Source organism: Miniopterus natalensis, chromosome 9 (assembly GCF_054644295.1).
Source record: "Miniopterus natalensis isolate mMinNat1 chromosome 9, mMinNat1.hap1, whole genome shotgun sequence".
NCBI lineage: Eukaryota > Metazoa > Chordata > Mammalia > Chiroptera > Miniopteridae > Miniopterus > Miniopterus natalensis.
The window spans coordinates 5,990,692-6,014,486 of record NC_142089.1 but is presented as its reverse complement, the minus strand read 5'-3'; the positions used below and the strand labels follow the sequence as shown (position 1 = coordinate 6,014,486).

The following is a 23,795-nucleotide window of genomic DNA, read 5'->3' as shown; positions in this document are numbered from 1 at the left end:
GCACAGAGATAACAGAAAAGTTAAAACAGGAATTTGGGGTGATCGTTCCAGGTCCCAGGGATAAAGCAGCTGGTAAGAAAGCAGCACCGCAGCCCTGGCCGGCTCGGCTGCGTGGGCGTCGTCCCGCGCGCCACAAAGGCTGCGGGTTCGATTCCCGGCCAGGGAACATGCCTACGTTGTGAGTTCGATCCCTGGTTGCGGTGGGTACGGGGGCAACCAATCAGTATTTCTCTCTCACACTGATGTCTATCTGTCTGTCTCCCACTCTCTTCCTCTCTTTCTAAAAATCAATAAAAAATATCCTTGGGTGAGGAGTGAAAAAACAAAAGGCAATAACATAAAAAAGAGAAACTTGGGATTTTCTTTGACAGTGAGGGTCAGGGTATGCAGGAGGGAGATGAACTGTATCACGTGTCTGTTAGCTCTCTAACCACAAAGCGAAAACTATTTTGTTGCAAAATTCAAAAGCAACTGGGAGGGAGGGAGGGAGGGAGGGACACAGCGTCGGAAGGCGGGAAGCGGGGGCATTGAAACAAGGCTGGTCCTGCTTCCAAGGACGAGGGACCATCAGTAACCCGCGGCTGGGACACCCCCCACTCGATCAGCTGATGAGGGGCCTCCACGGGACCTCAATATTGCCCTTCCTGGCGAAGCCCGTGCTGCCAGGGTCCATCTCCCCAGCTCGGGTGACAACACAAAGGCCTCGTCAGACAGGCTCCCGAGACAGAAAACGGCTGGTCTCAGGGCGACTGGTCAGGGCGCGCTCTGGGTCAGAAAGACCTCTGACTGGAATAAGATCTCTTCCAAGGAAAACAGTGTGTGACAAGAGTGAGGGGCAATTCACGGGCACTCAGCACCCCTGCTGGTCACCAAGACCCTCCACACCCCAGCGCCATCCATCCATCCATCCGTCCATCCATCCATCCATCCATCCATCCATCCATCCATCATCCATCCATCCATCCATCCATCATCCATCCATCATCCGTCCATCCATCCATCCATCCATCCATCCATCCATCATCCATCCATCCATCCATCATCCATCCATCCATCCATCCATCATCCATCCATCCATCCATCCATCCATCATCCATCCATCCGTCCATCCGTCCGTCCATCCATCCATCATCCATCCATCATCCATCCATCCATCATCCATCCATCCATCCATCCATCATCCATCCATCCATCCATCATCCATCCATCCATCCATCCATCCATCCATCATCCATCTGTCCGTCCGTCCATCCATCCATCATCCATCCATCATGATCCATCATGCATCCATCCATCCGTCCATCCATCCATCCATCCATCCATCCATCCATCATCCATCCATCCATCCATCCATCATCCATCCATCATCCGTCCATCCATCCATCCATCCATCCATCCATCATCCATCCATCCATCCATCATCCATCCGTCCGTCCGTCCGTCCGTCCATCCATCCATCATCCATCCATCATCCATCCATCCATCATCCATCCATCCATCCATCCATCATCCATCCATCCATCATCCATCCATCCATCCATCCATCCATCCATCCATCCATCATCCATCCGTCCGTCCGTCCATCCATCCATCATCCATCCATCATGATCCATCATGCATCCATCCATCCGTCCATCCATCCATCATCCATCCATCATCCATCCGTCCGTCCGTCCATCCATCCATCCATCCTGACCTCACAATGGTTATGTGACATCTTCTCACCCATGTGCCCCTCTTTCCTTAGTCCATGTACTAAGTAGAAACTGAGACTGAACAAAATTAAATCTGCCTCAAAGGGCAGGTGAGCAGCAGAGGAAAGACGAGATTCTAACTCCATGTGCTGCCCAGAGCCCTCCCGCTAGGCCAGCCGGCCGTCCTCAGCTGGCAGGAAGGGCGGGATCGCGCCCAGGCAGCGGCTCACGAGTCGGCTTCCTTCCACCGGCTCGAATGAGTTTCGTGCCCTCGGAATTCACAGACAAAAGGTGAATGTAACCACAGAGCATCGTCCGAGGGAAGAAGTGGGCTTTTTGTATTTTCACTGTAGGGCCTTGGTTTCTTTACTAGGGCACTTGGTGGGTAAAGTCACTTTCATTCATTTACAGCTACGTGCCAGGCCCTGCTGGGAGCCGTATGCCAGGGCCTCTGATCAAATTGCTCACTGTGAGCCCTGGTCAGTTTTGCTCAGTGGTTAGAGCATCGGCTCTCAGACTGAAGGGTCCCGGGTTCGATTCAGGCCCAGGGCATGTACCTCGGTTGCAGGCTCGATTCCCGGGCCCTGGTCGGGTCGTGTGCGGGAGGAACCAAGCAATGTGTCTCTCTCGCATCGATGTTTCGATGTTTCTCTCTCTCTCTCTCTCCCCCTTCCACTCTCTCTGAAAAGCAACAGAAAAAATATCCTTGGGAGAAGATTAAAAAAAACAAACTGCTCATTGTGTCACGATGGACAATTGAGAACTTTTTTTTAAAAATTATTTATTGATTTTTTAGAGACAAAAGAAATGGGGAGGAAGAGAGAGAGAGAAACATGGACCTGTTGTTCTATTGCCGTTCCACTGACTTATGCGTCACTGGTCGAGTTTTGTATGTGCCCCGGCCAGGGATCGAACCTGCAACCTTGGCGTATCAGGATGACACTCTATCTAACCCGCAGAGCTACCTGGCAGGACTATCTTCTATTTCCAAAGCACACGAAGCCCTGGGGATGGGGCAATAACAGTCACCACTGTTCTTCACACACTCTCTGCCCAGCTCACTTACTTATGAGACTTCTTTGCGTTGGCACTGCCGTCGGGCCCCCTCCCGCAGTCATAGGCCTGGATGGCGAACGTGTAGTCTTTCTGCAGCTCACAGTCTAGCTTCTCTTTCGAGCGAATGAGTCCCTCGCCCGTGGATTTATCCACCACTACCGCGTCAAAGGGGACATTCTGCCCATGAATTTTAAATCCACAAATCTCACCTGGGGGAGTCAAAGCAATGCAGGTTAGAATTCCCGCCACTTGCACCGTCTGCGCAGCCAGTCCCCTCCTCCCCCAAAGAAAATCAACGGCCACAATTCGGCAGCCAGGGGATCGAGAGGGTCTGTGGACAAAGCAGGGGCGCTGTGCTTGGTAACAGGGTAAGTTCTGGGGCTTTAGTACAAAGAAGCAGGTTCTGGCTTTCCAAGCAGCTTGTTTGACTTTGCATCCATTCATGCAGGAACACAAAAGACAAAGAGAAAATACAGACAGGCATTTCACAGGAGTACTTAGGACAGCTCCAGGGTAAATGGTCTCATTAGCAAGCAGCCAAGGCCTGGTAACACCAAGAAACTGCCCCGGCTACTGGGGACAGCTGGGCAGCTGTTCTGGTTTGGACCAGAGGGATGGCTAAAACGCAGTTAGGTGTTGAGGGGAAGAAGCGTGAGACACAGGTTCAGCACCGTAATTACAGAAAGTCTGTCGGAAAAACATCAGAAGAAACAAGTCTTCCTGTGCAATGAGCCTGGCTAAAATTAGGGAATCAAAAGCAAACTACTGAACGAGAAAGGTAGAAATACCAACTTCTCAGGCATCCATTTCAACGGCCGGCATCTACTGGTAAGATGCAGTGCCCACCGTGGGGAGATATGCCAGGCTGCCCCTGGTTTCGGACTGTAACCTATCAGACCCCAAGAGGACGCCTGCCTGGGAACGCAAGCTTGTCTAAGTTGGCTTACCAGCTTCGTTAGGAGTTAAAATCTAGGTTTCCATTCTTGCCCACGGGAGAACAAATATAAATGCTTTGATGTATATATAAAACTTCACAAAATGTATTTCCCATAAAAATAAGATGGAACTCTTCCAAAATTACAACTAAGAAAAGGGCTATGACATGAATCCTTAAGTTCAATTAAAAAAAAAAAAAAAAATTAAGCACAATATTATCCATATAGTTCAAATGGATGTCTGATTTCCAGATATTTCTAACCGAGGGTTTGGTTACATTCAGTCTCCATCAATATATTTAAAAATAGAAACAAAGAATAAATAGCGGTAAGAGAGCATGACAGCATCTTCTGTTTAAGGGCTGATTCCCAATTTTATAAACAAAGTTAGTGGGTTAATATTTGTAAGAGGGATAGAAAGAACCCTTTATCACCTTCTTTGGTGACTGTCACCTCAAAACTCTCTAAAGGGAGAAAAGATAAACCCATGTCAGTAACACAGGAAAGAATGAAGATGGAACAATACGGAAAAAACGTCAAAGCTGCACATATTACATAGAAAAGCTGGACACAATGTAACAATCAGCTCAGTGGCCACTCGCTAGAGCTGCAGCAAAACTGGACCTTCAGTAACAAAGTGTCTCTTCGAATCCTACTTACCGTGGACTACTGCATAATTTTTGATGTCACACTAACCCACCCCTGAAACACTGCTACGGCTTCGTAACACCCTCAGGTGCGTCAGGACTTTGAACGAACACTTTCATGAGAACAGCTTAGATGTTCACCTATTTGTTCTTCACTGTTTTCAGATTTTCCTTTTCAGTACAGGTTCTTGTGGTTAAGAGTCGTAACATTCAACTCATCATTAGGTTAAATGAAACAAACAGTTGGGGAGCAAGGGGTTTTATTTTAATCCTTTGTTTTTGAGCTGAATAAATAACAATGTTTTTTCATCTAATCTTGGTCCTCATGCAACCAAGGCAGCAAATACAAACGCATCTTTGAAGGGAACATCTGCTTAAATGGGAACTGAAACGAGATTCAGTGCTAATGGCGGTGACAGTTTTTACCGCGAGAACACGCCGGCCTAGCGTGCCCGTGTAAACCTGCCTGCCTCGCCCAGGACCACCGCAGGGAGGGTCGGGGGCCCCGCTGCCTCCCACTCAGCGTGGCCTCACTGGGGGCACCGTTTCGCCCCCAAGGGTATCACAGCCTGAATCCCCTTGTGGGGTGTGTGTGCTTTTCTTGATGTTCCTGCCATATATTTGTATATCCCTGAATAGTGCTGTGTCATTTTGCTTGTTTTTGAGGTTTGAAAAAGGGCATCACACAGTACAGAATTTTTGTGTCTTGCCTTCTTACTCAGCCTGGGGTCTAAAATCCACTCATCCTGGATGGTGTCCACGGCTGCGGTGCATTCATTTCACTACCACATACATAAGAACCCAGTGAGTCAACACAGGTACAGTGCGTAAAACGCTGCCTGGACAGAGCAGCCCTCCGCAGCGTCTGCCATCACCACAGTCATTCCCACTGTGGGACGATAATGCCACAATGCCAGTTTTTGCTGCTTATGAGCGAGCTACAATGGATAGGTCTGTCCGTGGTTCCTGCTGCACCCCCACAGCGTGTCTCTGGATCTGTGCTGGCCAATGCCGTAGCCAGTAGTCACATGGGGCTATGTCAAATTAAATTAAAATTCATGTTAAAATTAAATATTAAAAAGTCAGTTCCTCCATGCACTGGCAGAATTTCAACAGCCGCAGGCGCCTAGTAACTACCGAGTAGAGAATGCAGACACCGAACCTTCCCACCATCACGGCGAGGGCTGAGGACACGGTCCCAGTCCAGCAGGCAACCTATGGCCTCGGGCCAAATCCACCGTGTCACGTTGTTGTTGTTTTAAATATGTCTTTATTGATTTCAGAGAGAGGAAGGGTGAGGGAGAGAGAGAGAGAAACATCAATGACGAGAGAGTCATTGATCAGCTGCCTCCTACATGCCCCTGACTGGGGATCGAGCCTGCAACTGGGGCATGTGCCCTGACCGGGAATCGAACCCCGATCTCCTGGATCCTAGGTTGATGCTCAACTGCTGAGCCACGCCAGCTGGGCCACCATGTCACACTGCTGAACAACCTGCATACTAACAATTTTTATCTTTTTAAATATTATATGAAAATTCTATGAAATTCACACTTTAGTGTCCATAAGCAAAGTTTTATTGGAACACAGACGCCTGTCCGTTTGTTTTTGCATTACGCTCTCTCACTACAGTGGCAAAGGAGAGTCACTGCAAGAGATCCCAAAATACTTACTATCCGGCCTTTACAGAAAGTCGGCTAAGCACTGCCCGAGAGGCACGCCCAGGAGCAGGGCTGCCGGGTAAAGACATGTCAAACTGTTCCCCAGAATGTGCTAATTCACTACATTGCGCTTTCACATGTGGGGAGTGTAACAGTATTGCACAATACATTTAAAAATAAGTCAAGCTGCCCAGCTTTAACCCAGAGAAAACTTCTCAGTTTCGCCTGGGAGCTTACTGTTCCGGAGAGAAAACAGTGAGGCAAGTCCGTTATCTGAGCTGCGACTGCATGTGCCTTCCCGACAACGGCCTGCGTGGGTGAGGGCAGGTCCGGGGCCTTGGATGAAGTATGTGACGTGGGTCACGCCGCCTACGTCGTGTGCTGTTGAATAGGGGTTAGCGACACCCCTGGTTCAGGCAGTGTCCTTGAGATGGCTTCTGTGAGGAGCGGAACCATCTGCCAATAGATTAAACTCCCTGGATTTCTCCTCTGAGATTTCACAGCGGGAGGCCGGGTGGGGAAGGCGGGGGTGGGAAGGGAGTGGGGTGTTCCAACTTTACCCTTCAGGTGTTCCGGGAAGGCTCCACGGACAGATAACGTCTGAGCAGAAACCAGGAGAAACGAGGGAAACACGACTCGCTGGGTAAGAATTTCAGGGAGAGGGCACAGGGAGGTGACCTGACGCTCCCCTGGCAGCTTGTCCTCCAAGTGAGAAGGAAATGACCGGAGCCTTCGGAGCCGAGAAATAAATGTATTTCTCATATTCTGGAAGACTCCGTCTGGCTGCTCTGCTGAGAATCAGTCTCTAAGGGGCACAGACGGTCACTGGGGTCATCCAGGCGCGAGAGGCTGAAGGCCAGACCACGGGGGACATGGGGCGGAGAGCGGTGGGCAGGTTTGGGATGCGTTTTGAAAGTAAGGCCAAGGCTGTGGGATGGCGAGTGAGACACCACAAGGACGAGGCGGCCTCCTGCTCACATGGGGGGCCGTAGGTGGTCTGGAGGGAGGGCGGGAATTTGTCCTGTAGCTCTGAACACGATCTGCCCTACGGTTTTTGCAGGAACAGCATCTCAGATGTATAACTGTCAGGTGTAAGAGTATAAATTACCCGGACACTCACCATGTGTTTCCAGGCTGCTCCCTGAGCGACTGGACGCATTCACAATGAGAGCAGCAAACATGTACACTTGCCCCTCGCCGCATGTCCCCGACCCCACTCGACGGGCTTCGGTGCCCCACATCCACGGGCACTTATTAAATTGCCAGGCAGGCTGGTCCCGCCTGCACAGCTGGCAGGCCTGGGCTTCACGTACCCGCTGCGTGGCCCGCGAGTCACGGCCGAGCGTCACCCGCACACCGGCCAGCGGGCTGGCGACATGGGCCCATCTGCTTGCTCCTCCTAGGAGCCCGCCGCTGACGCGGAAGACGGATCCCAGCGCAGCAAGGCCCGGGGCCAGCAGGCAAGGCGAGATCTGACGGGGCTGAACTGGGGCAGTGTCTTAGGACTCGGGGACTTTTAGGGTAGACTGGACTTCGCAGCCAACTGCACGGGGGAGCGAGAGAGTCCGCAGGGACTCCCTGGGTTCCGGCTGATGGTGCCACTTAGGGAACGAGGGCAGAGAAAGGGAAAGACTTGGGGGAAGGGGGTGCTCCGGCGCCTGCCGCATTTACCCAGCGTCCTGCCTCTGGAGTATTTTAAAGCCAGACATTAAACTGTTTCATCCATACAAAAGTCACCAGGAATCTCTCACAGACAAAGGCTTCTTCCTTAACAGAACTACAGCGACGTCACACAGCCGACAAAATTAACCACGGTTCCTCCGGTGTCTTCACTGTGCGCGTCCTCCTGCCTCTTGACGCTCGGCGTTTGCCCCCCCCCACGCAGGGACCGTTTCCGTCGGTGACGCCCCGCGCCCCCAGGAGCTGACTCTTCAAGCTTTAAGGCTGTCCACTCCCTTCTCTTCCCTCTCCCCCACCCGATGCGCAGTTCTATCGGCTGCATGCACGGGACAGACGCAGACGCGCAGCATCGCTACGACGTCCTGCTAACCCAGCGCTCCCCTCCGGCCACCCCTCCGCTTGGCCAGGGCGTCCACGCTCACAGCTGGGCATCCAGGCTGCTGCTCAGTTTTGGTGACCGGTCCAGGCTCACATGCGGCTCTTATCAGCACGGCTTCTTAAGCACCTTAAACGTACAGTAACGGAGAAAATACACGCACCTGCGCGCGGGCGGCCTCGCCCTCACAGCCCGGCATCACGACCCGGAGCTCCTCACTGACCACAGCATCGGTTTTCAGCTCCTGTCATCTCATGGCACACAGACTACTTACTAAAAGTCTGCGGCATGCCAAAAAATGCATTTTTTGCCGATCTGACAAAAAAAATTGGTATAATTTTGATTCACCCACACGGGACAGCTACTGTGTTGGCTGCTGTCACTTTTTTATTTGAGAATCTAAAGGAAGACAGGTCAGTGCTCCTGACTGAACAGTCAGGTACTGCGTGTTTTAAACTGTCTTGCAGCACACTGGCTGGAATCCCTGGACTACAGCAATCGCCCTCAAATTTCAGTGCCAAGAACTGCTGGGGAAGCTTGTTCCAAATCTGGTTTGAAAAAGCCCCATCCCCAGAAATTCTGACTCAGCAGCTCTGGGAGCCCAGGAATCTGTGTTTTTAACCAGCACTGCCAGGCGGTCCCCGCGCAGACTGGGCCACGGGCTGTGCTGAGTTTTCTTGGCCTCTGCCCCGGAGGTGCAGTCTCGGGCAGCCAGGAGCAGAGCTCAGGGACCTGCACTGGTGGTCGGGCCCCGGGGACATGAACCCCGTTTAGGGATATACGTGCACATCCCAACTGTTCTGCTCAGCAGAGGACACACGCGACCCTAAAGTGACCAGCCCTCTGCTCCCTCCCGCCACCCTGGCCGCTCCAGCTAACTGCTCACCTGGCGCTCTGAAGCCGGGCCAGGTCCCATCCCTCCCGGCGCCTCACCGCCTACGTCAATGCCGCCACCCACGGGGAGCTCCCCTTGCCTCCTTCAACTGGCATTTCCTTGCCTTTAATGAACCTGGCTTGTCCCGTGCGCTGGCTCTCACTGGGCACTGAATTACAAACCTCCCAGTACCTGGGGTCCTCTGCCAGTGCTGGTTTTGAGCCCCCCAGTCACGGCTTTGAGAACAAGGGCGAGCTTGTATGCTTCTTTATGGTCTCCAAAGACCTGGCAGAGTCACTTAATATTTAATGATTACTGATCCCAAACCTTTCCTGGAGGCAACTGTATCCAAAATGAGCTCACGCTACTCAGGAGCTGTTAATGTGCAATTTCTGTCCTAACACCCAGATGCTGACTTACATCTGCTACTCAACTGACTGCTGCCTTACAGTAATCAGGCTGAGCCAATGAAGTTTCCAATATTCCATTTTTTCAAGTATTTTGATAGTTTCAACATATAAAAATGGCGATTTCATGTGGCTTAACCAAATACACCCACCTCGTTGCTACAAACGCAGTGTCAGCCGTGGCACATGCTGAAAGGCAGTGCCGGGAGCGTGGGGGGCGGGCCGTCGGCTCAGCGCCATCGGCCACCTCGACCTCCGGGTGTGAGTCCCGTAAGTGACACAGAACACGAGGACAGGATCACAGACCTGAGCTGGTGCTAACGAACCACCGACGGGAACACGGCTCCCGTCCTTGCCCTGAAATTTCTTTTGGATTCTACTTCTATCGCAGCCGTTTAACCAACCTTGTAAAATCTCTGCACTCAGTCTGGGAAAGCAGGACAGGCTGCTGGAATGAAACCAACTACCACAAAGGACAGCCTACAAGCGGGGGTGACAAGGCGGGGTGCTCGGCATCTGCCACGGGCAGCGAAGAAGGGGCGACTGTCCAAAAGGCGACAACGTGGCCTGTGTAAGGGGTTCAAGCTTTTAGCTCCCCATCAAATACACAAAACGGACAACACAATTTCTCACCTACCTCGACTCAGGCTTTTAGCAGATTAAGGAAAGGGGCTGAATGAGCAATTTAGTCATTTTAATTTCTTAAATTACTTGACAAATACCAAGAATTAATTCTCCTGTTTGACCCCAAGAAAACAATCTGGCCTAGACCCTGTGCGTTCAACACGAACGTCTGATTAGGGACAATTCACAGCGCACTTTGGCGACTAAGCTGCCAACATTGCCCACGCACTTTCTTCAGAAGCTTGACCAGCGATCTCCGGTGGTTCCCCGCACACATTCCTGTGATGGGCTAAGACCGGAAACCAGGATATTTACAACATTTTACAGATAACAACACGGGAGCTGACAGTGAACCTACCGGTCGAGGCTGGAGTGGGACCGCCAGGCAGGAAGGCGGCTCTATCGCTCAGGAGCCGTGTGATCTCGGACAAACGCTCGCTCCTCCTACAATATCTGTGGAGTGTCAACTAGTCCCAGGCGCTGGTCTAAGCACAAACCACAGGCCCGTGTGCGGCTGGCCCTTCAGAGGAGAGAGAGGCCCGAGGGATCGACGTGGAGCTCCTGGCTCCAACCACCGCTTAGACGGCGGGGGGTGTGGGGAATGCCTAAGTCCGCCCAGGATCATCAGCTCGACGCTCCTGTTAGGTTATTTACACGGCACTGGCCACCGCGCTCACGGACGAGTGTACATGATAACTGAGTGGGGCCCACAGAGCACACGCGTACATGTGCACACAGCCCCGCAGAAACCAGCAGCTCCAGGCGACACCGACATGCCGTGCTAACGGGATTCCGAGTTTCGGGGAAGGAGGGAGCAGGCAGGAAAAACGCCTCGGCTGCTACACAAATACTGTGTGTGAGTGTTCACGGCACCGAGTGCTTCCTCTCCTGTCCTTCTAATTGGATTTCTCGCTAAAAACCAATAAACAAGCGAAACTACTGGCATGTCTGTGTCCACCGCTGACTCAATCAGCCAGCTGGTTCTCAGGCTTCCTTCCTGAAAATGGGCTGGGGCACTTGAAGAGAGTGAAGAACAGATTTACTGTTCAAACAGCTCCAGAAACACGTCCACTTCCCTCCATTTACACACAGCGAGGTTGATGTAACGCCTGATCTATACCAGGTAACTGAATTCTTCCTACTGTCCCAGGCAAACGGCACACACTAACGTGAGAAATTCTGTCCTGGAAAAATATCGTGGCAACAACTACTCTTTGAAAATCAACTTCAGCGTCGACTACGACCCTGAGGCAAGGAGAGGGTGACACGGCACATCTCTCCGCCGGCCAGGGAACTTACTACCGACAGGACTTAAACAAGAACCACCCTGATGTACAAAGTGCTATTGAATGTCAGCAAAGCAGCAAATCTCCGAGCGATCCCAGATCTGTGGCTGCAGCCAGGTTACAATCCTAGGAAATACCTCCACTTAAAAAATTTATTCAAAGTAAAATCTAAGCGAAAGGGTTCTCTATAAAGACTGCTCGGCGTTTTCAAATAAGTCTTTTCAGGCGACTGAAACAGGGAGTGCGAGGGAGACCCTGAGCTGTAATTACCCAGGTCCCTGCCTCGCACGGGCCAGCGGCACACGCAGCACCTGCGGGTGGGTCAGAGGGGCTGAATCTCGGGTCCCCCCGACCCTCTGGAACCGAGTCTGTAACTCGGCCCGCAGGCGAGCTGTGTGCGTGACTTTCTGAGACACGCTGGCCTAGGCGTTACCTGCCTGATGATACCGAGACAAGGAATGAAAGGATGCGATGAAATATTCTGCTTTTCAACCACAAGCACAGGCTCTTTGGTCAGGTGCCCCCACTATTAAAATTAACAAGAGAGGGTATGGTGCCCGGGAGCCACAAACCACCCTTAGCCATCAAGACACTTTGAGGAAGGGTCAGAAACATTCCCGGTGCATCCCACCCGGTCCAGCATCCAGAGCAAACAAAACCGCGCTCACAGCTGGTACCTGCGAACCGCAGAGGGGCGTCTTTGTCCAGGGCGATCAGCGGGGGGTCGAGCAGCACGGTGTTGTCGTTCTCTGTCACGATGCCGTGGTAGGTGGGCTCAAGCCAGGGCTTGTGCTTGTTAGCTGTGTTTAAAAAAAAGAAAGGAAATACAGCAGGTCAGAACGATTATCTTATTTTTTTAAAGGTTTTTTTAAATCGATTTTTAGAGAGGGAGGGAGAGGGGGGGAGAGGGGGAAACATCCATGTGTGAGGCCGACACTGATCAGCTGCCTCCCACAGGGGATGGAGCCGGAAACCAAGGCGTGTGCCCCGACCGGTGACCAGCAACCTCTCGGTGCACCGGGCGACGCCCAACCAACCGAGCCACACCAGCCGGGCCTAGAATGACAATTTATTTTATTTATTTATTTTATTATTATTATTTTTAAATATATCTTTATTGATTTCAGAGAGAGGAAAGGAGAGGGAGAGAGAGAGAGAAACATCAATGATGAGAGAGTCACTGATCGAGCCCGCAACCCGGGCATGTGCCCTGACCGGGAATCGAACCCCGATCGCCTGGATCCCAGGTCGACGCTCAACCGCTGAGCCACGCCCAGCCGGGCTAGAATGACTATTTCAAACTCAACTGCTTTTGAAGACATACATCGATTATTGAAATAATAAAACTCTCATTGGTCTGGAAGGCAACACTTGTATTTTTTGTTACAGAGTTTGGTATCAAAACTCAAACGGGATGAAATTCTAAATTCTAGATTACGTAATAAAGAAAGTATCTGAGTCCAGGAAGAAACCAGGTTCCACTCTAGAAATTAAAAGAAAAAAGACTGATGGCCGGCGGACAAACCATTTTCAGCCTATCACAGGAAAGTGACAAAGAAAACTGTCATTTCTTTATGACGATACAACTGTACTTATTTAAAATTAGCATTGCAAACAAAAATGTAAAACAGAGACACAGAACAGGCAAGACTTACGAATATAAAATTACAAACCTAAGGTATTAAAATAAAACAGCAAAATGCAAATTTCCTAAAATGCTTCACTGAAAACTGTGTTTAAGAATAGCTTTGCTTTGGGGCCAGGCTGACCTGGGGTCCGATTCCAGCCCCCTCTACCTTCACCCACTGCGTGACCTTCAGCACTGACCTTGGCCCGGTACCTGACCTCTCGATCTCACTTCCTAGTCTGTAAGCGCCCCCCCCCCCCCCAGAGGGCTGGGCCATAGCTGCAGAAGGGCTGCTGCCCCCCGACTGGGCCCTGGGGCTGCGGCTTCTGTCCTAGGGCCACCCTGTGCTGTTCTGGCAGGCGCTGGCCCGAACCGCGATTTTAGTTCCGACCCCTCCCGCCTCGCCTGGGCTGGCTTCGCCCAGGTCCCAGCCACTCTCCCCCCGAGCGCCGAGCTCCACCAGCGTATTTTGGGCTCCACTTCACAGCTGGGACTTCTTCATTTTCTTTCTACTTTCACCTTGAGAGTTACCAGCTCTCGTAATACCTCGGGACAGTATTAACCAATTAACCACAGAAGCCCTCAGTTCCGCTGATCTAATTAAAAGGAAGGGTACAGAACTTTATTCCCAAGGAGGTGGTGCGTGCCTGTTAAATGAACTACCCAGACTCTTGCCCGTGAGTGCAAATCCATCCAGGAGGATCTGAAACTAAATGTCAGCGTTTAACCGTGTCTAGTACGTCCCGCGAGGGGACACTGCTTTCTGCTTTGAGCGATGACCACTGCGGAGCGACAGGGGAACACGGTGGTGAGAGCGCCTGGGCCTCGCCCGCATTTTCTCCAGCGCCAGGAGGAGCCCTGAAGGGGGCAAACAAGCCATCAGACGTTCATGACGCCACAGCCGGACCATGGCCAACCCTTTGCCTTCACTGGCAAGGCCACTCCAGACCCACGGGGCCAGTTTTGTGGGTCCGAGTTGCAGTTTTGCAAGAGGAGAAGAGTTATGGGGACGGCTGCCCAGCAACGTGAATGAACGTACTTAACGCAGCTGAACTTGAAATGGTTACGACGGGAAACTGTTATACGCATTTTGCCGCATTTAAAACTCCACACACACAAAACCAGACGCTGCTCACCTGGAGTGCTTATGTTTGTGCAAGAGCCAGTGACCATGCACATTTCCCCCCTGCACTGCTCTTCAAGGCGCTGGTCACACCAGAAAGGTCCTGAGGACACCAACAGCCTTTGTTTATATGGGATCTATCTACCTACCTACCTGTTTAATGGATCTGCCTAATCGAATCTACCTACCTACCTACCCATCAGTATTTACTGTACTGGAAATTAAAACCAAGGTAAATTTTAATATTTCCTAAGGAGTAAATATTATGTTTACTGGGAAGAGCGGCGCCATTTTCCACTCTGAATCTTCACGGCCTGGCCCAGCAGGAGCCAGCGGGGATCCCATCTCTGCTCCTGCAGCCAGTGCCACACAGGCCACACAGCCTCTAGAAACTCCACAGAGCACCCGTGAGATGAGGGGAGGGCACGTCCAGGTCTTACTATTATTAAAACAGATCTGACCTCTCGAGTCCCCTGCCTGGGTCTCAGGGCCTCGTCACCTCGCTTCGGGTCCCTGTTCAAACGCTTCCCGTCCCACTCCGCCAGCGCCTGCTGCTCTGGCCCCCACGCCTCCTTCCCCGCTGCTCACGGCCACCTCGGCGCAGAGAGCGCCAGCCTGGGACCTCGGGACAGGCTACCTGGCTGCCTCCGTGGCCTCGGTTTCCTCACCGGTGAACGGAGGACAGTGTCAGACACAGGAGATGCCACGAGGTGCTGTTGTGCCCTGACCTTCTCCCTCCACTCAGACGGGGACAAAAACAGCTGGCGGGAGGGGTCGCCTTCTGTCGTCTGCTAACTAGCATCTCGTCACTCGTCAGGATCTGGCCAATGAATGAGCGCACAAGGAACCTCATATGGGGTACAAATAAAATCAGCGTCCTGGTTTGTAAATTCTCTCCTAGAGAAGGTGGCTTTGGTGCTGAGAACTGAAAACCAGGTATGACGTGGTGCTGTAAACATCGGGAAAGTGTTACTTTTTGTTTCTGGCGGGCGGATGGTCCAAGCAGAGCAGACGAGGGAGTCTGTTGGTCAACGTGCAGCCAGCCTGAGAGATCTGTCCAGAGAGGGAGCTGTGCTTTGATTACGGAGAGACCGACTAGGACGCCAAACCCAGATCACAAAGGCCGAAATTTAAAGTGCCTTTGGAAAATATCTTCCTCCCCCACACAAAAACTCCCCCTGGGACAGGAGACTTGGTAAAGGAGAGACTCTGGAAGGTTAGGGCACGCCTGCCATCTCCCTCGAGGACGGCAGCGAGCTCGCCGGAGGAGCGCTGGGCGCGGGCCCGAGCCTGCGGCAGCTCTGCTCGGGGAGGGTCCCCTGAACACAGAAAGCAGCCTCGCTCTGCAGCAGGCCGAACGCTCCCCTAATGGTCGCGACCCCCGTCTTCTCCGGACAGCTCCCGAAACGGCGCTGTGACGCGGGCTGGCCCGCTGCCGGGCTGCAGGTGCGGCGGATGAACAGGCCGCTGAGAAAAGGAGCCCAGACTCCCACTGTCACCAAGCTCTCCTTTCCAGACACAGGAGCTATTAACTCAATTTACTGTTAATAATATACCATTACGAGCAACAGTCAATTCCAATTTGTTTTCATACTTAAGGTTTTATTAATAAAATTATAAGCATAGCCAATGAAACTGAAGATTATTCCAATATGTGGGTCCATAAAACTCATCAGACTTTAACTAAATGAATTTATCTAACCCGGTAAAAAGGTAAAAATACCAGGCAAACTGAAAAAAAAACAAAAAACTCAAAACAGCAGAAAAATATAAAAACGCAGTAGCATAAAATGTGTATTTCTGCTACACTAATGGAAAGGCCTGCAGCTGAAAATGACTGATGGTCCAAGACAAAAAATAATTTTACAGTGATATTCCCAGTTCTTTTATTTTTCCCCCCCCAGTAGTCTAATTTTATAATTCAAATTTTCTAAATTGCTCCTTTAGGCTGGCACTAGAATGAAGAGAGCCGGCCAGTTTCAAAGACTGAACTTTTAAATATTTAATAAATGGTATTTTTAATATTTCATCACATTCAATTGGCATTATAAAATATTTATGGAAACAAGTGACGGATGTTTCTCTAATGGTCCAAAAAGAACCCACAAATAGAGAGGAGAGACTACCCACCAGAAGTCTAGGAATAGGTGGCTGAAAGTCTCTTCCCGACTCATTTCTTCACATTCTAGATCATAAAAAGCCAACAAGATTCTGAATGGCACCGTATTACTTAAGATCAGGGAGTGGCAAGGCTGGCGGCCAGGCCCTCTGTGAATGGAGGCCGTACCTGGGGTGCACACCTATTACTCTAAGCCATGGCTAATTTTTGTGTTTATGAAATTGCCACTGACTTAAAAATCGAAATGAAATGATACAATGGTCAACTTCAGGGTTAACTTTAAATATAAAAACCTATACAGCGGGGCCTCGGGTTTCGAACGTCTCAGTTGACCAGTATTTCGGTTTGCAAACGCCATAAACCTGAGGCAAGTGCTTCAGGTTTCGAACCTGCCTCGGAAGGCGAACATGCCCCGCGGCTCCCGCTGAGGGCAAGGTCCTGAGGCCCAGCTGTCAGCTGTGGGTCCCTCGGTTCTCGAACGTTTCAGAACTCGGACGGGTTTCCGGAACGGATCACATTAAAAACCGAGATGCCACTGTACCTTCCTAGTGCATCCCAGCTCCGTGGGCAGGAGGGAGGCTGGCGCCTTGTCCGGGCCGCACAAGTCACAGATCCCTGGCAAGGTGGCTGCAAAGCCCGCGTGTGGCAGCCCTGACATCAGCCCTGCACCAGAGTCCCCGTCTGATAAATTTGTTTACAAAGAGAAATCCACTCTTTCCAGAAACAAATTTGACGTGTGCCCCTTCTCATTCCAGAACATCTGGGTTGGTTATATCAGCCCAAGAACAACATAGTAATAAATAATGACAGCTGTGTGTTTTAAGAAACTGTGGGCATTTCACTGGCAAATCTGAGATAACGTTACATGTTCTGTTTGCAGACTCGAAGGTTAACCTTGGTCCGGGAAAGGAAACCTGCAATTGAGAAACACCGCCACTAGGTGGCGGTAGGTGCCTTCGAGCACAGGCCCCAATGCCCAGGCTTGGATTTAAAAATGTAACGTGTTAGCAGGCGCCTTGCTAAGGGCAACAGACACAGAAGTGTCTTAAACGATATAAATATAACATCTCCAGCTGATTCCCTTCCCCCCCAAAAAAACATTGAGAAAATGAGTAAATTATTCAGCTGCTTCCAAAATAAAAATATAAAAAGGCATCCATTCCGGTGGACTCTCTAAGCACTGTTCCTGCTACAAGTTCATATTTAGGTCAGACCATCTCTGATCCTTCCAACCAGCTTGACATCCAAGGTCCTTCAGGCTTCGGGCCGCCATGGACTTTCAGTCTGCTCAGAGACCGAGAGCCTCGGAAGTCTTTCCTGAGGCCGCCTGCCCGGCACGAGTGCACTGCAAGGAGCGGGGCTCTCGGGGAAGCAACACGAACGTATCAACGACCACCCACGTCCTAAAATGAGGCGGCTACCGTCACAGTGAGGGAGGGAGTGTGGTAACAACTAGGGAAGGGAACCCACTCGGTGGGGGGAACCCCACAGTCGGCAGAGACCAGCGCGCCCACGCAGCCTCCGTCTCCAGTGTGGCCAAGCCCCTGCCAGAGGGAAGGTGAGCACTCTGCAGGGTCCCCTCGTGGGAGCTGCACCGTCTACCCAGGAGAAACGCAACTCATTCGCTCCTAACGCGTGGGCCAGAACCAGCGCCTGGCCCCACCCAAACTCACATTCCAGCACGTGTCGAAGAGGGAGCTGGAAACATCAACTCTCAGACCAACTCTGGGAACCGCCAGAAGCAAAAGTGGAGACCTCCCAAGGACATCTTTAAATGGCATATCCTCTTGGGAGAGTATTTTAAACAGAATAAAAATACAAATAAGGTACAAAGGTAGGAAAGTCCGTGGCTCGTTCTGGGACTAGCACGACTGGGATAAGTGATATACAAGGAGGCGCAGCTGGAGAGGGGCTTGAGCTGCGGTTTAGGGCAACAGGGTGAGCGCCCCCCCTTCTCCGCTATGCCAGTGAGCCCCCTCTATTCTGTTAGACGCTGTTAAAAGTTTTAAACAGGGTGGTCTGGTAGAAAAGGCAGGAACGTAGTTAACACATGAACTGTTGCCGACTCTCTACCGAGGGGAAGATTCTTTAACCACCTGAGCCTATTTCTACACTATAAGTAGGGAGTGGGGCCTCCTTCCACAACCTTGTTTTGAGGATTATTAATAAGGTGCGTGCAGGGCCCACTCCGCCTGCCACACCGGCGCTCAGAAAGTACGTGTTGATAAATGCATCTTGAGCAGGAGCTAGGTTTTGGAAAAACTACAAGGGACAATGGCCAGAGCTAGGGAGACGCAGGAGGCGTTCCCAGGACGACCTCCCACCCTCATCTTCCTGAACACAAGCGACAGCCGACGGCCTCCCTACAGGCCCAGACCCTGGAGAGGCCTAATTTCACCCTTTACGCAGCAGGAGAGGCAAGTGGTGCTATACGGCGACACTGTTAAGCATACACAAAAGCAAACAAAAACACCGGGCTTTTTTTTTTTTTTAACAAAAAAGGAAACTTTTAATCAACCACAGTTGGTCAGTGGGTATTTGTCCTTTCATGACTGGCTCACTTCACTTAGCATAATGTCCCCAAGGCTCATTCATGCTACAGTGCGCGTCACCTTTTTAAGGCTGAACAGTATCCCATTGCAGGGATTGCCACGCGGTGCTCAGCCGTCCCACGTCCGGGTGCGTGGGCTGCCGCCCCCTTGTGGCTGCCGGGAATAGTGCTGTCGTGAACATGGGTGTCCAGATACCTGCTTGCATCTCTATTTTCAATTCTTTTGGGTACGCACCCTGTTTTCGGTGGAATTGCTGGATCATTTGAAATTCTGCTTTTAATTCTCTGAGGAGCTGCCAATATAGTTTTCCACATCAGCGGCACTGTTTTTTGTTTAAGTATTTTTTTATTTGATTTCAGAGAAAGGAAGGGAGGGAGAGAGAAACATCAACTATGAGAGTCCCTGATCGGCCGCCTCCTGCATGCCCCCTGCTGGGGATCAAGCCCGAAACCTGGGCATGGGCCCTGACTGGGAATCGAACTGTGACCTCCTGGTTCACAGGTCGGTGGATGCTCAACCGCTGAGCTACGCCGGCTGGGCCGCCTGCACCGTTTTTACAATCCCACCAACAGAGCACAAGGGTCCCAATTCTCCACGGCCTCGTCAACGCTTGCTATTTTCTGGGGTTTGATAGTAGCCACCCAATGGGTGTGACCACATCAGCTTTATATCAAGTAATTTTATCCTTTTATATTATGTAAGATGCAAAAGTAGAACAAAATAAGCCCCATGTGACCAGGACTCAACCACTACAATTACCGACACGGGACCAGTCTTATTTGAGTTACCCAGTCCTACCACCAGTTTTGATGATTTTGAAACAAATCCCAGACATCGTATAACTCCACCCCCTCAATACTTCAACATACAGCTCTAAAAACGAATGACTCTCTTTAAAACTAACCATAATGGCATTATCCCCTAAAACATCAAATACCCAATCAGGAGTCGTACCAGCCTGTGCTGCGATAGCAAAGAATTTAACTCAATGCACCTGTGTGTGTGATATTTCATCCTGAACTCTGCTGCTAGGAAAGGAAAACTTTAAGCCATTCATTACCCCTAAAGAATGCGTCAGTGGTTTCTACAACTTTCCCCTTTTTTCATATTAAGTGTGTCCATCACACAGGTTTTTTTATAAAGGTTCCTTATCGAGTTGAGAGAGTTCCCCTCTCTTCCTAACTTGCTGAGTTTTCATCGTGAATGGGGGTTAGATTTTGTCAAAAGCCATTTCTGCGGCAATCGATGTGATCGTGTGACTCTTTAAAAGTTGATTTTGTGGGTTACTGACTTTTGAATGTTTTTTGTTTTTTTAATATATCTTTATTGATTACAGAGAGAGGAAGGGAGAGGGAGGGAGAGAGAGAGAGAGAAACATCAATGATGAGAGAGTCACTGATCAGCCGCCTCCTGCACGCCCCCAACAGGGGATCAAGCCTGCAGCCCAGGCATGTACCCTGACCAGGAATCGAACCCCGATCGCCTGGATCCTAGGTCGACGCTCAACCACTGAGCCATGCCCGGCCAGGCCTGGCTTTTGAATGTTAAAACAGCCTTGTGCACATGGAATGCATCCCATTTGGTCGTGGTCTGTAATTCTTTTTATACATTGTAGGACTTATCAGAGACAACAACAGTCACGATGCTATTTTTGAGAAATCAGGGTGTGATTGATCTCAAATGTGCTTTTGAAAATTAGGATTTTAAAAAATGTGGAATTGATGTTTCTGATATTAAATCTGATATAAACACAGCATCCCCAAACCTGAAAGACGGATGACTGGAGGTCTGCTATTGAACTGGCAGGACCTGCTAAAAGCAAAGTTCATTACCTTCTCATGGGCTCTTCTGAGAACCTAAAGAAAGCCACGAATCCTCTCAGAAGGCAAAAATGTGAAACACAAAATACTAGGCAGGCTCTGGGGGCCTCAGACACCCGCGGCAAGCAGTCCAGGGGAGAGCCACTCTTTCACAGGGACGCCTCTACCAGCCGACCTCAGACACCGGGCATCTCCACCTCCAACTAGGCTTCCTTCGTGCTGTGCTCTCAGATTTCACTCGCATGTCGTGGTGTTTGGCAGCGACATCTTAACAGTCTGCCGAGGAGCCGTCCCCAGGCCACCCTGGGAGACAGAGCAGGGAGGAAACACCAACGAGGTGCAACGCCGGGGCTGCGTTTTTAGGAGAGGTACAGGCTGGGGACACAGCAAGGCGCCCAGGGGCCAAGTTAACCTGACGCTGACATGACCAGAGCCGCCTGAGCAACGGGGACACGCGCAGGCGGAAACGACAGAAACACGACGCTTTCACCGAGAAAAAACACCCCCACGAGGGCCGCCTGCATCTTGTGCCCCGGTGACTCCGAGACGGGCATCTCTGTTACCCTGCTCAGGAGGCTGCGGCTAAACACTCACTTCACTGTTGCGAGAGAGACGGAAAGGAAACTACACAGACGGACAGGTGGCTGGGTGGGCGGACAGGTGGACGGACGAGATGAGGATTTCCTTCCTCACACAAGCCCCAGGTCCCGCTGGTGCGCACACTGCCTACAGCCTGCCACCTGCCCGAGGCCATCGAGGACGGTTGGCGCATTTTACTCAGTATTATCAGGGAAAAACGTGAAATTTTAAAGGACGTCGCCAACAAGTGTTTTCTTAAATGTTCACAGTTAAGGGGGCCACCCTTCAGCTACCCATTATCTCACTGCCAGACCAGGACGCGACGCTCGTTTGCTGATGTGCAGGCACCTGTTTATCAATTAGCTCTGACAAAGCAAGTCAACCAGAGCCAGTTATGCAAAAAAGTGCACGCCACGGTCTCCCAAAATGTCCCATTTCTCAGCGTTATCAGGAAACACAGGCCAGGTTTGCCCTTTTCTGGCCTCTTTATCGCCGTCACCTTTGTCTTGAGTTAAAATAGGACAGGGCGCTGTCCTGAATGGTAACGTAATAGTCCGGCGGTAATTTCCAAGTTCTGTGTGTTTCCAGTCTCCTGACCTTCGTCCACAATGGAAAACTTTATCGTACGTGGCCCACAAAAGGCCACGCGGCACCAGGCCTGCTGACATCCACCACCGACGGGGCACCCGAAACAGCTGCTGCCCAAGTCGCGCCCCGCGTGCACCGGGACCGGAACCGTCTAACGAGTCCATGACGCTAGGCGGAAAGCAAGACTCCGGCCTTGCTGCCGGTTTTGTTTCTTTATTAGCTACCCATTATCTCACTTTTCTACCTCTCAGATCTCTATAAAAAGTTATTATTTAACTTTCACAGCAACTTCATGTCACCTTCACAAAGCCTTCCTTGGAAGCAAACAAAAACATTTCACTGGCGTGATGTGCAGAAGTCATTTACCTTTCTAATCAAATTGTTTTACTTGATATTAAGAGTTACCCCACAAAACTGGCAGGCCAGGCACCCACCCAAACGTGACGGGCGCGTCTCCTTGTTTACTTCAGTCTCTGGGCTTCGCCAACCTCCCGAATCAACCGAGAGCCTCTCTAATGTCGCAGATGTGCTGGGACGGTCACTAACACGGGGGCTCACGTCCAGCTGTAAGACTTCCGGTGGAAAAGCTCCCGCACGACTCCTCGAGAAGTTCCAGCAGGTGCGCAGGGGAGACAGTCCTTCAACTCAGGAACCAGGGGTCTCCCAGAGGGAGGGGGCCAGCTGGAAGTGCTCCGGGTCACAGGCTTTCTCTCAGGTCCCAGCAGCCGGCCTTGCTCCCCGACCAGGGACGCTGCATGGAGCCCTGGGGCCCTGAGCCCTGCCCTTGGCTACAGTATCCCAGGAAACAGAGGCTACATTTGGCCTGAATCCTGCAACACCCCAGAGGCGACGCGTAGACGGTCTGCGGTCAACACCCCCAGGGAGCCGGGGGGTCCTCTCTGACCAGCGAGGGTGGGCCTGGGATTAGGTCCGGAGGGTCCTAGGAGGGTTTTCAAGCTCTGTCCCCTCAGGTGGTGGCTGGTCAGGTATACGATTTTATGAGTAAAGGGGGGGGTTTGGAAAATGCACTTTCCTCATTCAGATGTTTATCTCTGTAGCGAGGAGGTGGGAAACCAGAGAAACATCCCGTTAAAATGGTTAAAAGTGGTATCCTAACAGAGGAGGGAAGGCCAAACCAGAGGGCCACGGAGGCGCCTCCACTCGCCACCACAGCAGCGGTCTGACCGGCCGTGAGGCAGAATGTTCTCGACACCTCCCCGCAATCCACCTGCTGGGCTGCACCCCGGGGTGTGAGTCGGCCAGGCGGCCGGGGCTGGGCAGGTGGGAGGGCTCGCCAGCAATGGGCAAACGTGGCACAGAGGGCTCCGGACGGGGGCATCTGGAGTCTCTGTGAGGGAAGCCGGGCAGTATTAACGATAGCCAGACGAACGCTCTTCTAGAGTTCCCACGTTACTGACACAATAAGGGCTGCAACGTTTCTACAACAAACACGGAAAATGAAACGGCTCGCCGTTCCTCCGCCACTGAGCCTCCCAGGAGGCACGTCTGTGTCAGAGCCGACTCGGTGTGACGACGGGGGACCCCGGGCCGGGGCCCGGGAAGAAGAGGGCGTGCCCCCCAAGTTGCTGGGGGTGTCTGACCCAGGGCCCTGAGAGGACGTGTAGACAGAACTGCCCCTGCGCACGGAGCAGGGCACCTGGCTCCGACAGAAGGCGGACCTTTCAACTCTCCGTCGGTGAGAGCGACGCTGACCGTGGGCACAATTTCCTCAGAGAAGGAAAGGACATCAGGGCGGTGGCATCTCGCAGGAGCAGGGTGTGCAAGCCTTCCCAAGAGGGCGGCCGGGGGCGCACGGGAAGCTGGAGCCGCGTCAGCCGCGGTCTGCGAAGGGCCCGGCCCGACGGGGACCTGCCGGCCAGCTCGCCCGCGCCTAGCACAGGGCACGGAGCTCGGCCGGCGTCAAGGCCGCTCCCCGCCGCCTGTGACTGAGAACAGACGGGGAGTGGGGACTGGGTGGACTCAGACGGGCCGACCGACCACCCACGGTCACCGAGGAGCGAGCCCGGAACCCGGAACAGTCCCTGGGGACCCTGTGACTCTCACGGTTGGAGGGCTCTCTTCAACCTTCACACGGAGACTGAGGACACGACCGGGTGGCATGTGTTGTCAGGATTCAAAGTTACCTG

General features: G+C 51.8%; 1 protein-coding gene across 1 annotated transcript in view; it reads right to left on the bottom strand.

Moving 5' to 3' along the window:
- The window catches only part of CLSTN1 (calsyntenin 1), a 55,064-nt gene that overhangs the window by 16,480 nt on the left and 14,789 nt on the right, over window positions 1–23,795 (bottom strand). Inside the window, exons 2-4 of the mRNA XM_087820122.1 lie at window positions 11,918–12,040; window positions 4,120–4,149; window positions 2,761–2,959 (exon numbers count right to left, since the gene is read on the bottom strand). Of these exons, the coding sequence (XP_087676248.1) occupies window positions 2,761–2,959; window positions 4,120–4,149; window positions 11,918–12,040 (352 nt within the window). The remainder of the gene's footprint in view (window positions 1–2,760; window positions 2,960–4,119; window positions 4,150–11,917; window positions 12,041–23,795) is intronic.